Genomic DNA, 14,727 nt, shown 5'->3' with positions numbered 1-14,727 from the left:
TAGAAGAAGATGCATGATAATATCTTGCAAGAAAAAAAAATATTCAGTAGCATGCATGAATACCAATTAATGGTTTCCAGGCATGAACAAATGAATTCAACAGCAGGAGGGGTTTAAAAGGACATTACAACCAATAAACAATAAGCAGAAATTAAGTTTGGTAGTCTGGTGGCTGCTCAGTGTCAGTTCCCAAGTAACTTGCGGGCACGCTGATTGGCTCCTTTCACTCGAGAGTTGAGCTCATCAACATCATCACTAAGATGATCAAGGGCTTTATTTTGCCTGCATTTACTATGTTTACGATGATCACAGCACTTAAAGGTCCCCTGCCACTTAAGCACAGGATTGTTTCCATAGGTATTTGGAAAATATAATGCAATCAAAGAATCACTTTTAATACTTCTGTTTAGAAGCTTAAAATATAATAATTTACAAAAATAATGCGAAAATTGTATCATTGCTAAACTCAATGAAAACATCACAGCTTACCTGTCAATTTCACTTCCCATTTCAAAAGCCATGCCCTTCAAATCACCCAGGATATTACTCAAATCTGAAAGTGCATCATCTTGCTTTGCCTTCTCCAGCTGGCATTGGTAAAGCCACAAATATATAAATTCAATAATACAACTCAATAAAATTATGCATTCCTGATCACAAGTAAGAGGCACAAACCTCAACTTTCTGCATGGCATTTGTTGGTTCAGAAGGAGGAGTTGCAGGAGCTGAATGTCCTCTAGGTTTACCTCCTAAACCCAGCTTTTCTCTTTGTTCTTTGTGGTTCTCACTTGTTTTGGATGGATTATCTGTGGCCAAAAAGTACAGCAAAGAAAAGCATGATTATATGGTCAAGGAAAGTAAATTTCTTAAAAAGTTAAACTATCCAATAGTAAAAACCTGCAGTGATCAAAGGCCCTGTTATTTGCCTAGTCTTCTTAGGTCTCCAAGGCTTCGAGAAGATGCCCCCAAGATTATTTAACAGCTTTTCACCCTAACATTAGCAGTAGTAGGTCATTAGGAATAATCCCTATAACTAGTAAAGGGGCGTTGAAAGAAATCCAGGAAAGGAAACAACAAAAACAGAATGCCTGTGGAGCCTTATATTATTGTTTCACCATCCTTTTCCAAGACATTTATCAATACTAAAACTTTCCTGATGAACAGGAAAATATAAAATGAATTCACAATTATACATTGATATTACCTTACTCAGATCCTTATCAATATCCACAGCCATCTGGTGGGTCCTCGTCATTTGCTCACCCTGAGCATGCAACATATCAAGAGTTCTTGTAGCATCTTGTCTGATGTCTTCTGCAATTCTAAGGCAATTATTAACACTCTCTGTTGTCTCCTCGGCCTTGTACTTGGCATAATTCTCCAGCTCTTGAACACTTTGGTTCTCTAGTCCTCCTGAGTCACGGAAGTCATTCTTGTATCTGTCTGCACCTGAAGGGTAAGCTCCCTTTCTCCCATAATCATCAGAAGGGATATTTGGATTATTGAAAACAGGTTCAGAAGCAGCTCGTTTTGCACGCTGACCTGCTTGTTTGGCATTGGATTCATCATCATCTGAATCAAAAGGATTAGCTGTAGAGAGGGGTGGAAGATCTTCTTTAGTTGCTTTATTTGCAGGTGATTTCATAAATCCAAACATTTTGTCTTTAAGGAAAGATTGTACACATCAAATGTATACGTGAGGCTGAAAAACCAAAAAACAAGGAGGAGAAATGATAGGATTCTTGAGAAACTGTGATTATGGTTCCTATAAAGGTGTTAATTAGTGAACAAATAATGGCTTCCATGATGTTAAAAATTTCAGCAGTATTAGAGAAAATTCAAACAAACCAACAATTAATGGAGGCTATAAATTTTATCTACATGAACAGAAAACAATAGCATCGAAAAAAGAAAGAATCAGACTCTTTTAAAGACACGAAAGCCTTAAGCAATTAACAATAGATCACATTTGAAATAAAAGCATCTTACAGATCTAGAACGAACCCCATACCAACAAAATAAATGGAAGAAATACTCACTGAAATTCCCATTTATACTCTTTATGATTATCTATGGTCTTGACAAAAATTTAAATGCAATCCAATACAAAATTTCCAATAAAAGAATAGAAATTGTTGTTTCAAGGGTCCAAATTCAGTCAATATCGATGGATCAAAGGCTAAAGAAGATTAAAAAGAAAGAAAAGAAGGGAAAATATCACCCGGATTCATTGCATAAGCAGAAATAATAATGCACAAGACAATTGATAGCAAGTTCACATGAGAAAGTGAAAGAAATCAACAAACCTGAGGTTCCTTTAGAAGTGTTGGGAATCTCGAAATAGAAAAGTTGGAAGTTTGGTACGCAAAAGAGAAGAGGAAGTAATAGAGGTTTGTGTAAGAGTAGAAATGGGAGAGGAAACAGATTAGAGACAGAGGTTTAAAAACAAAACAAACGGATGGTAGGAGCCGCGGAAAGAAGAGAGCCCCTTTTAATTGGCTGAAAGTTTTAGACCGTTGGAGTTGTTCTTCTGTCTTGGGAGAGAGCCCAAGTACCAATGGCCCAAAATTTTCATGGGCAATTTTCATAAAGACGAATATTCCCTATCAGTAAACCATTTTTTTAATTTATTTATTTTCTGTGAATAATTATTTAAAAATTAATTTTAAACGCTCAAAGTAGTGCTGGAGTTAGCGTATTAATTTGTCCCTGAAATTGACCCGGTAAAGATTGTAATTCAATTAATGAATTATTAAAAAATTAATTAAATATATAAAATTGATTAAAAATAATGCCCGTTCGTGTAAATAATTAAATAAAATTCATTAAATTTTAATTATTTAAAATTATATTTTAATATTTATTAAGTTATATTTATATAAGTTTTAATAGTATTTTTAAATTTTATATAAAATTATTAAATAATATAATTTTTACCAAAGTTATAGAATTGGGTCAATAATTTTTTATGAACTGATGTATTTTTTAAGAAAAGTAAAATGTTATCAATGTAGATAAATATATAATTATCTTTTTAATAATTATAAAATATTAAGTATATATTAAAAAAATAAATTAATTTATAAAATTTTTTACATTATTATAAAATAATATACATAAATAAAAAAATATATAATTATCAAATTAATTCAATTAATTTTAATTTTAAAATTTTTTTATAAGAATTTGAGTTTAACTCTTCTTGTCAACATTAAAAAAATTGCTTTTATTGACTAATTGAATCTGTCGAATTATATTGATTTCCTAATTCAACTATTGAATTTATCATGCCACTTTCTTATCTGATTCAACCATAAATTGATACAACTGATTAGTTATATTCCAATTTAATAACTATCATTTCCGAGTCATTATTTATTAAAAATAGTTGAATGTAAATCTGGAATCATATTTGGGAATATGTGATCATAGTTGGGAATAGGCAGATGGAGGTAGGAAAAAGACAAATCGATATTCCGCTCGTTTTCAACATGAACAAAGCTGTGCAGCAGGAAACAAGATAAGAAGACTAGAGAAACACTCTTTCCTTCAATCATTTTTAAGTTTCTTCTCCTCATCATATCTCCCCGTACTTCCAACTCACAGATACAAGAAACAATGGCCACTTTACCATTCCCTGCAGCTCAAGCAAAGTCCAAATTCCCTTCAAGATTTACATATTTCAACTACAGAGCCAGCCATTACAAGCTTTTCTTCATACTTGAATCATTCAAGAAGAAGAAATTTATCTATCAAGAACATTGCCAGCGATCAAAGGCAGGAAGTGCAAGACCCTGTCACTCAAGGAGGTTCTATTTGCTTGCATTTTTCTTCATTGATGCGAAGCTCCAATGTTGAATGTGTTCCTGTTCCTAATTACCATTTTAGACTTCTTATTCACTAAACACAGCAGGGTTATTCTGCTTGCAGATTCCTTGGATACATTTGCTCCAGATTCAGGGGCTATAGCGTCAAGCATCAAGTACCATGCAGAATTCACACCATCTTTCTCTCCAGAACACTTTGAGCTCCCCAAGGCATATATGGCTACTGCAGAGAGTGTTCGCGATTTGCTTATCATAAATTGGAATGCTACATTTGAGTACTATGAGAAGATGAATGTAAAGCAGGCTAATTATCTGTCTATGGAGTTTCTACAGGTTAATTATGGATTTTTGGTGCATACAACCAATCACAGAAAATAAATTCTTGTTTTACTTTAATGTTCTTTGATAATTTTACAGGGTAGAGCCCTTCTGTATGCGATTGGTAACTTGGAACTCACAGGGGCTTATGCGGAGGATTTGAGAAAGCTGGGTCACAATTTAGAAGATGTAGCTATACAGGTCAGATTGTTTTATTATTCTCTTATTCAATTACTATCGCTGATCACATTCCATTGAATTTGTAGACGTTATTTTGTACTAGTTTAAAATCTGTCAGATAAAAATTGGCAAGAGCCTGATGCTGCACTTGGTAATGGAGGCCTAGGGCGGCTTGCTTCCTGCTTTCTTGATTCCCTAGCAACGCTAAATTACCCTGCATGGGGATATGGACTTAGGTACAAATGCGGTTTGTTCAAACAACTTATTAAAAAAGATGGTCAGGAGGAAGTTGCAGAAAGTTGGCTTGAGGTACAACATAATTGTGTTTCATTCCTGTTGAATTAATCCTCCTTACATTGTATTACTTCAATAGAAGCTTTGCCAGCTTGTAATGAATCTTCAAGTGCCCTTATCAGGTTGATTGATTAAGCATTTCCTGGCAGATGGGTAATCCCTGGGAAATTGTAGGAAATGATATTTCCTATCTTGTGAAATTCTATGGCAAAGTCATTTTGAAGCCAGATGGAAGTAAACAATGGATTGGAGGAAAACATAACAGCTGTCGCCTATGATGTGCCAATTCCATGATATAAAACTAAGACCACAATAAACCTCCGGTTATGGTCCACTAAAGTTGCTCCAGAAGAATTTGATTTACGTGCTTTTAATGCTGGGGATCATGCTAAAGCATATGCAGCTACAAAGAATGCAGAGAAGGTTTGGGAATTCGCAATAATTAAATCATTTAGTTTCCACGAATTTCTCTTCCTTTTCAGTCGACATTTCTGTCAAAGGGTGTTTTCTCTGATGTTTTTATTGTAATTAGATTTGCTATATATTATGCCCTGGGGATGAATCAATAGAGTGTAAGACTCTTCGGTTGAAGCAACAATATACGCTATGCTCTGCATCTCTCAAAGATATAATTGCTCACTTCGAAAGAAGATCAGGAGAATCAGTGAAATGGGAAATTTTTCCTGATAAGGTTGCAGTTCTGATGAATGATACTCACCCAACTCTTTGCGTCCCAGAGCTGATCAGAATATTGATGGATGTGAGATCTTGGAGATTTTATAATGCTTACTCTCAAACTCTTTGTTTATACAGTAGTGATATTCTTTGTTTCTCTCTTCATCTTTGGATTTTTATCTAATGATTCAGGATATACAATCCTGGACGTGAAGAATAATAATAGAAAATTAAAATAATAATAAAAAAATTAAAAAGAAAAAGAAAAAATTCTAATAGAATTTAAACATTATAAACAACTAAACAAAAAATGAGAATTATATTTTGAATTCCCTCTTTTTTAGAGAAAATCAAACTCTAAAATTTATTTGTCCTAATAAAAACCTTAATTAATTTTTTCTAGTAATTTAAAGGATAAATGATTGATTTACCACTTGCTATGGAGCCCGAGAAGGGGTTGTCGATACTGCTGTATGAACATCAGATGCTGAATATCTTACGCTTACACTTGTTGAAGTAGTTCAACACTTGGAAGGAAGCTTGGAATATTACTAGAAGGTATTTCAGTGTATAAATATTGACCAATGTTTGTTACTGTTACCTACAGATTTTGAGTAAGTTTTTAGTTGCAGGAATTGATATTCCTTAAAATGTATGCTTCTGTAATTTTATGCTAGAACTGTTGCTTATACAAACCACACAGTTCTACCTGAGGCTCTGGAGAAATGGAGTTTAGACCTACTCCAGGAATTGCTTCCTCGACATGTAGAGATCATAAAGATGATTGATAAGGAGGTAAGGTTGGAGACCACTGGGTGATATTTTCAGACTCAAATAAAAAACTGAATCTGTAGTGCCTATCCTGAAACTTGTTTACATGATCTCATTTTTTAACTATTTATACTCCAATTGCTAATCAATATCATTTCTTGCATGTCTTAACCAGCTGATTCATACCATAATTGAGGAGTATGGTACAGAGGATCTTGACTTGTTGCATCAAAAGCTGAAGGAAATGAGGAATCATGATAATGTTTAGTTGCCTGACACGGTTGTACAACTGCTAGTTAAATCAGGAGACAGTTCTTCTGTTGATGCCACTGAGGATGTTGATGAAGTTGAAGGTCCAGATGAAGAAACTGAATCTACTAAAGAAGAAGAACCGACCAAAGAAGAGGAAGAAGAGGAGGAAAATGATGTAAAATTTGAGGCAGATCCAGCATTGCCGAAGATTGTCCGAATGGCTCATCTATGCATTGTTGGAGGTTATGCAGTGAATGGGGTTGCTGAGATTCACAGTGAAATAGTGAAAAATGAAGTATTTAATGAATTCTATAAGGTAACTAATATAGTTCCATTCTTGTTCTTATCTTTCCATCTTCTGATAATATTTCATTTCAGTTCTTTTTAAAGCAGCTTGGCATAGTTTAGTGTTTTCATGGTAATGAAATGAAATATTTAATGAATTCGATAAGGTAACTGATATAGTTCCACTCTTGTTCTCATCTTTTCATCTTCTGATAATATTTCATTGCAGTTCTTTTTAAAGGCAGTATGTGGCATAGTTTAGTGCTTTCATGGTAATGAAATTTTGTTTCAAGGAATTTCAACATCCATAGCTTTTTGGCGGTTGTGGCCTGAGAAATTTCAAAATAAAACAAATGGGGTAACACCAAGAAGATGGATTCGCTTTTGCAATCCTGATCTCAGTAAAATCATAACCAAGTGGACTGGAACTGAAGATTGGGTTCTAAGCGCTGAGAATCTGAACAAACTTAGAAAAGTAAATTGTTGATGAATTGTTACTTCATAGGTTAGATATATTTCCATGGCTTGTACTCAACTGAGATTCCCGGGAGAGGATTTCTAAATGACAAAATATGGGTTTTCAACAGCTTTAAGATATTTAGAATATACAATCTTAATGGAGGGAAGCAAAAAGAAGAAACAAGATGAAGGTTGCAACCTTTCTTAAAGAAAAAACTGGGTACACTGTCAATCCAGATGCAATGTTTGATGCACAGGTTAATAAATCTTGCCAATCTCTTTAATCTGTTTCTTTTGCAACTGATTAGGGAATTGGTTTAGGTCTTTTTGTGCACACTACATTCAGGTTAACTTCTGAGAAATTATGAGATCGACAGAGCCATTCTGTCTTAGATGATCTTGGGGATCTAGAAGTAAACCAGAAAATGAGTGAATAGCATATCATTTTCAGGTTTCTTGATATTCTTTTCAAATGCAAACGATCTGAGAAAAATAGCCAATCTAATTTTCAGGTAAAGCGCATCCATGAAGACAAGAGGCAGCTGTTGAACCTCCTGGGAATCGTTTATCGCTATAAGAAGACGAAAGAAATGAGTCCTGAGGAAAGACAAGCACGTTATGTTCCTCGGGTGTGTATATTTGGTGGCAAAGCATTTGCTACATAAGTGCAAGCCAAGAGAATTGTGAAATTTATCACAGATGTGGGGGCTACTGTTAACCATGGTCAAGAAATAGGTGATCTTTTGAAGGTATAACTATATTAATATATGTTTTCTATGCACACACACACACACACATATATTAGATGACATGGAAATTGATCTCTTGCTTTAGGTTGTGTTTGTTCCTGATTACAATGTGAGTGTTGCAGAAGTACTAATTCCAGGGAGTGACCTTTCCCAGCATATTAGGTATTGGATAAACAGCAGCACTACTTGGTTTTCTCAGTTTGTATATAAATCAGAAGATGAAGATATATATTTCTTGTTTAAAATTTGCTTAGTACTGCTGGAATGGAGGCCAGTGGAACCAGTCATATGAAGTTTGCCATGAATGGCTGTGTCCTTATTGGAAACTTAGATGGTGCAAATGTTGAAATAAGGCAAAAGGTTGGAGAAGATAACTTCTTCCTCTTTGGTGCTCGAGCTGATGAAATTGCTGGGCTAAGGAAGGAAAGAGCAGAGGGTAAGGTAATCAAGCTGACACTCCAAAGCTGCAAACTTAATTTTTCCCTCTCCCCTTTCTTACGATCTTTGATACCATTATCAAAATTTACCATTTTATGTAATTCTCTCATATTTAACTATAAATAGAAAAAAAAATGTATGAATTTATTGTACCTAGACAACAATAATTTTCATTATTGAATGTACAAGTGATCTCTTATTGTTATGTGCAGTTTGTGCCTGACCCGCGATTTGAAGAAGTGAAGGCATTTGTTAGATGTGGTGTTTTTTGCCCCTATGACTATGAAGAACTCATGGGATCTTTGGAAGGCAATGAAGGCTATGGCAGGGCCGATTATTTCCTTGTAGGCAAAGACTTCCCCAGTTACTTGGAATGCCAAGAGAAAGTTGATGAGGCCTATCGTGACCAGAAGGTGAGTAGTTTTATTTACGTTTCCATAACAAGCAGGCTGAAGCTATTGTTAGATCACTTTTTAACTATATCCAGTGGTCTTCCAGTGTTTTCCTGATAATGACATAGCATAATGGTTTTATTTGACAGAGATGGACAGAAATGTCGATCTTGAATACAGCTGGGTCATACAAGTTCAGCAGTGACCGAACGGTTCATGAATATGCAAGAGATATATGGAGGATTGATCCTGTTGTGTTACCCTGAAACAAAAGATTCAGGGTGAGTTTTAAACTAAGGAAAATAATGAATTTGTAACATTGACAAGTGTGACACTAAAAGACAATAAGAGTACCCAAGCAGAGCCAAGTGAATAATGATATGTTTTCGCATTATGTTAAAATTGTGGATGAGGAAAATACTTTTTAAAATTATATTAGTAGTAGAATATTAAAAAATAAATTAAAATTAAATTTAATAAATTTTAATTATTAAAATATTAAAATAATAAAAAAAATTTTAAAATTTTTTTTTCAACAGCTCGATATTTTTTTTTTAAAAGTAGTTTTGCCTTTCCTGTCTGAAAGTCAAATACGCACTAAATTATTTATACTAAATATTATGAGAGTGAATATATTAAAATTTTACCTAAGGAAAAAAATAAATAAAATTTAAAAAAAAAATCTATCAGCAAGTTCTACAGTAGCCTAAACATTTTAATTAGTATATCAAATTTAGATAATATGAATCACTTTAATTAGTTTAAGTGTCCAGCTGCAAAAGGGTACCAATCAAACCCCATTTTCCTCGATACAAGCATAGTTAGCAAACTTAGCAACCAATATTAATTAAGAATTGATTTTGCATCAATTATTATTGTTTGATGTCACACACAGCAAAAGAATTGTGACTTATGATGGAGACTTAAGTGAATTGATTGGTTAGAGGGTTACCCACTAGATATAGATTATAAGCAGGATTTAATAGAGAAGATTACTTTTCAAAAAAGATAATAATAATAATAATAATGAATTCTAGACTAGGGTTTGGGTATGGAATACCTCCACCATTGAAGTTAATGGGGGATCTCCTTTACAATTAAAAAAAAAAAAAATTAGTGTTTGCCATTTGAGCAGAATTGGAAGTAGCCAGATGACACATTCCAATAAGAATACTTGAGATACACGTTGGAATATAAGTCTTTTTCAAGAGTTGCTTTCAAGGTCTTCCTCTCAAATGTCACATTGACATGAATATATAACTCACCTACAGCCTTATTAGAGTCCCGACACCAAAAAGGTCTAATTTTAAGCAGTACTACTGCAACAAATCCCGCTTTTCATTCAAGATATTAAAAAATAAAAAATAAAAAAACCTACTTTAATTATTTGCTTGTTTGATATTAAATATGGACTCAACCTTTGCTTTCTTCTCTCTCTCTTCAAGTTAGGTAAGACTCCAATATTGGTCCATTATCTATTCCCACTCCAGGCAAGGCAAGGCAAGCATGCAGAAAGTTAAATCAATCATAAAGTATGACAAAATGATTGTATTTGAATTACTCTCACTTAATTTTAGGCTTTGGAGACCCTCCCAAATCACAATACTTTAAACTTAATTAAACCTTACCCACTTACTAATGCTTGCATGTGATGATCTCTCTAGCCATAGCTAATAAGCAGCTACTCTTAGGATTATTATTATTTTTTAATTAAAATTTAAACTTCCAAAACAACAATTTCAGTATTTTCTTATTCACATGCTTCCCATTGATCCAAGGAACTATTTTGTATTTTTGTCGATTGAAGATCTTCTAAGGTCAAATTTGGAAGTAGGGTAAGCTAATAAAAGGCAGACAGACAGGCAATGAGCCATGAATTAGTTCATCTTTGGCTGATCTTTTGTAGAATGTCTCAAACAATTTTTCAACAAGTGGAAGTTGCATATGCCAATAGGAAGTTGTCCCTTAGGCTAAAAGGCCATAAGAACTTTTGATGCTTTGGTGTAGTCCTTCTCATTGGCCTTTGATATTGGGTAGGTTTGTTTTCTAATTACTTTATAATCCAAAGATAATTATTATATTTTACATACATAAAAGGAACAATTCACAGTCATTTTCAAATCAAGCAATTAAGCATTATTAGGTTCACCTTTATTAGTGTGAGCAGTTGTCTAGTTGATGAGATTCTCTATATAAAATAAATAAATCCAAATTTGATTATTATTAATTATTAATGCATAATGTCACTATCATTTCTACTGCTTCTTAGATGGAACACAGCATGGTTGCCCAACCCAAGAATCATGCCCTTACCTTCCACCACTAGCTAGATTAATGTAATAATAATAATAATAATGATGATGATATATTTCACTAACAGGAGAAATTAATTTTTATGAACTATTATATCACCATGATTCATTGCTTGTGCTTGTGCCATAATATCCCCATGGCCCATTTTCTACTTCTTAATAATTCATTCTATTAACTCTTTGATAGTTCATGTCGGTGAGATGTTTATATTAACAATTCACTTTATTTTTAATTATTAAGCATTGAAAAAAATTTGTTATTATAAAATCAATACCCACTTTTAAACTCACCTTATGATATTATATGATGTTGGAATAATAGTGTTTGCTTGGGATTAGATTAAATTGGCAAAAGTGAATCTACATTGACATCAGGATTGTGGAATATGATGAAATTTTATGATCTAACTTATGTCTCACATTAAAGGTATGAAATTTTAATATGAGGTATATATGAACTTAAACTTTTCAATCTCAACAGTTAGCTTTTAAGCTGTAATTCTCTTATATTTGTATCAATGTTACGATTCTATTGCAATATTACAATAAATTTTTAAAATGACTATAAAAATTTCTGATCATAGAGTTTCGTTGGTAATTTACGGATGATTTACTAACGCTTTACAGAAGAAAAAGAGAAATAAAATTTAAACCAATTTATACTGATGATATTATCAATCGATTACCAATTAACCCTTTACCGATGACGCAATTTCGTAGCTAAAAGTGACTATTAGTCGGTAAAATTAGCAACCAAATAAAAAAGATAGTAACGAAAAGATTCATTGATAATTACCGATTAAATCGTATTTAGTCGGTAATATTAAAAAGAAAATTAAAAAAATTCAAAAACTTAAAAAATTTTACTTACGAAAATTTTTCGTTGACAATTACCAATGAACTCATTTTTTATACATAATATTAAGAAGAAAATAAAAAATAAAATTTTAAAATAAATAAAATTTTCATCGGTAATTACCAACAATATATATTTAGTCAGTAATACTAAGAAGAAAATAAAAAAAAAATTTTAAAAGCGTAAATGAAAATTTTTAAAAAGTTTAAAAGATTTTACTTACGAAAATTTTTTATTGATAATTACTAGTAAACTCATTTTTTTTTAGATATTATTAAGAAGAAAATAAAAAATAAAACTTTAAAATAAATACCTTCCAAAATTTTTTATCAGTAATTACCAACAAAGCATATTTAGTCAGTGATACTAAGAACAAAATAGAAATAAAAAATTTTAAAAAGTTTAAAAAATTTTACCTATAAAAATTTTTATCAGCAATTACCAACGAACTCGTTTTTTACAAGTAATATTAAAAAGAAAATAAAAAATAAAATTTTAAAATAAATACCTACGAATTTTTATCTGTAATTACTAACAAGCTCATTTTTTGTAGGTAATATTAAAAAGAAAATAAAAAATAAAATTTTGAAATAAATACCTATAAAAAATTTTATCTGTAATTATCAATGAAACATATTTAGTCAGTAATACTAAGAAGAAAATAGAAACAAAAAATTTTAAAAAGCTTAAAAAATTTTACTTACGGAAATCTTTCGTTAGTAATTATCAACAAACTCGATTCTGTCAGTAATTCGTCAATAAATCACAGAAAGTGTGAAATTCCTACATTGTTTGTGAATAGATAGAAGAGGAGTGAATTTCTCTATAAAAAGAAAGTCATTCTCCAACATAAGGTAATTGTGGCATAGCCACTACATGGGACTTATTTTGGGCCCCACTAATAATTTTTTTTAAAATCATTTAAATCTTAAAAAATTAAAAATAATTTTACATTTAAATTCAAATAATTAATGTTTAATTCAAAAATAAAATTAAAATTAAATTAAATTTAAAAGTTAATTTAAATTAAACATTAAATTAAAAAGTAAAAAATTAAATTAAAAATATAGAATAAAAATTGCCAATGAAAAGTTATCGTCGATAATTTCAAACGAAAAATATTCTCGGTAAATAGTTAGTAATTATAAATGTACAATCTCTCACAAAATTACCAACAAAAAAATTTTAATTTACCTATGAAATAATTTGTCCGTAAATTTAGCGACAACATTTTTTTCTTCTATAAAAATTACCTACGCTAAAATTTGTAAATGAAAAATTTTCATTGATAATTTGTCGGTAATTCTAATTACCAATGAAATATAGACATATTTGGTCAGTAATCTTGTAACTATTTTTAATTTGTTGTAGTGCAAGGTAACTTGTGTCTCATATTAAAAATATGCGATTTCAATATGGTCCATGTATAGACTTTCTCCAACTTCAACTATTAGCTTTTGAGGGTATGGTTCTCTCAAGTTCACATCAATAGTATTAAAGATGTCAGTGACATATGATCAAACTCACACCTTCCTTATTCACATTAAATTTTTTTATAAGGTCATTTACATTAAATTATTTGAAGTGTTATAAGATTTTTTTTTCCCCTTAATATCTTCTTTGGTGAAGACAAAGTTACAGATTTGTAGTACAGTGCATGATAATATATATATATATAATTAGCAGAAGGCAACGGATCACAATAGATTCACAATCCAGAAAACCAGATATGGAAGAAACCTACCTCAGAATTTTAAGAATAAATTCGTTTGGCTGTTTCCTTTTTCAACAAATCAACAGTCAACATGCCAATATATTAATTAATTAAATTTGTATTATATATATTTAAAAAAATGGAAATAAACGACATTCAACAAATATTTGCATGAGAGGATCAAGATCTTAATAATTAATTAATTAAGTAATCTAACCAACTCATATGATCATGATTTTTTTAAAAAAATTTTCCATGAAATATTCAAGCAAATTAAATTGTTTAAGTAACCTAGCTAGTGGAAAAGTAAGGAAGAGTAAAGAAGATGAAGAATATGCATATTGTGGTGAGGTTGTTTTCAATGTTATTAAATGATTAATGAGATAAGATGAGGACTGGAGAGCTTTTATAATATATTGTTTGAGAAATTAAATCAAATATAATTATGAGATTAGAGGTTCCATTCTTGTACGCTGGAGACTCGGAAACCGCAACGACCTGACTTTGACCTCTTCTTATTAAATTTTACATGTCATCTTAGCCCTCTCTCCATTGTTTCATTATTCCCACTCCAAAAGGTATATATATTTTTAAAAAAATTAAAAAGAAGATGTAAATATCTTGTGATTCTAGAATTAGATTAACATGATAATAAGTGCTCTTTTTATTTTTATAACGGTAATAAATTTTAATTGTTAATTATGGAAATGTATGCTGTTTGAGATATTTCAAGAGGGAACGTGGAGTTTTTTTTTTAAATAATAATATACATAGGATGGTAGCGCTGATATTTTAAATATTGTGGAAATAAGAAAAAAAGAACTAAGGGTCCAAAAAGAAAATTAATTAAGTTGGCCAAGAAAAAAAAAAACACAGCATGTAAAATTTTTAATTAAATGGATGTATACACCTGTGTGCACGTAAGAATTTTTAGAATGAAAGAGCTTACAACAAAGATCCTCCCATAAAACCTCGGTAACTTCAAAGAAATTAAAAATCCTTCGCTTGACATTGGGAAGTTTTGTGTAAACTAAAACTGCTTTTTCAATAAAAACATCATTTTAAATTTATGTTGAGAAAAGCAGTTTGCCGGGAAAAACTATTTTTATTATTTTAAAGTATTTTTAAGCGATTAAATCGGGACTGGGTCAAATTTAATTTTTAATCATTTTTTAACACTCTAACTAGTATATTTAAAAACGATT

At 31.3% G+C, this 14,727-nt stretch overlaps 1 protein-coding gene and 1 pseudogene across 3 annotated transcripts; one reads left to right on the top strand and one right to left on the bottom strand.

Annotated features, from left to right (window-relative positions):
• Nucleotides 1-2,438, bottom strand: LOC131174150 (putative SNAP25 homologous protein SNAP30). Of its 3 annotated transcripts, none has more exons than XM_058137250.1 (6): nucleotides 2,307-2,438; nucleotides 1,205-1,702; nucleotides 898-991; nucleotides 676-806; nucleotides 490-587; nucleotides 1-332 (listed from the first exon to the last, which is right to left on the bottom strand). In XM_058137250.1, the coding sequence occupies exons 2-6, from the start codon at nucleotides 1,655-1,657 to the stop codon at nucleotides 224-226; spliced, it is 885 nt and encodes a 294-aa protein (XP_057993233.1). In that variant the 5' UTR covers nucleotides 1,658-1,702; nucleotides 2,307-2,438; the 3' UTR covers nucleotides 1-223. The 3 variants fall into 3 exon arrangements, with proteins under 3 accessions (XP_057993233.1, XP_057993240.1, XP_057993241.1); XM_058137257.1 differs by having other exon boundaries at nucleotides 1-326; XM_058137258.1 differs by having other exon boundaries at nucleotides 1-282.
• A 1,122-nt stretch (nucleotides 2,439-3,560) lies between these two features.
• Nucleotides 3,561-9,052, top strand: LOC110666959 (alpha-1,4 glucan phosphorylase L-2 isozyme, chloroplastic/amyloplastic-like; annotated as a pseudogene).
• The last annotated feature ends 5,675 nt before the right edge of the window (nucleotides 9,053-14,727 follow it).

Source organism: Hevea brasiliensis, chromosome 2 (genome assembly GCF_030052815.1).
Source record: "Hevea brasiliensis isolate MT/VB/25A 57/8 chromosome 2, ASM3005281v1, whole genome shotgun sequence".
In the NCBI taxonomy this organism is placed as follows: domain Eukaryota; kingdom Viridiplantae; phylum Streptophyta; class Magnoliopsida; order Malpighiales; family Euphorbiaceae; genus Hevea; species Hevea brasiliensis.
The sequence above is the reverse complement of the archived record's forward strand: the minus strand, read 5'-3'. Positions and strand labels throughout refer to the sequence as shown.

What these genes read in the sequence shown, in the direction of transcription:
- LOC131174150 (XM_058137250.1), bottom strand. Translation starts at nt 1,657, where the DNA reads ATGTTTGGATTTATGAAATCACCTGCAAATAAAGCAACTAAAGAAGAT. An exon ending in AGGGCCTTTGATCACTGCAG is followed by an intron (nt 807 to 897) that starts GTTTTTACTATT and finishes TTTTGGCCACAG; the next exon opens with ATAATCCATCCAAAACAAGT. An exon ending in ATGGGAAGTGAAATTGACAG is followed by an intron (nt 333 to 489) that starts GTAAGCTGTGAT and finishes CCTGTGCTTAAG; the next exon opens with TGGCAGGGGACCTTTAAGTG.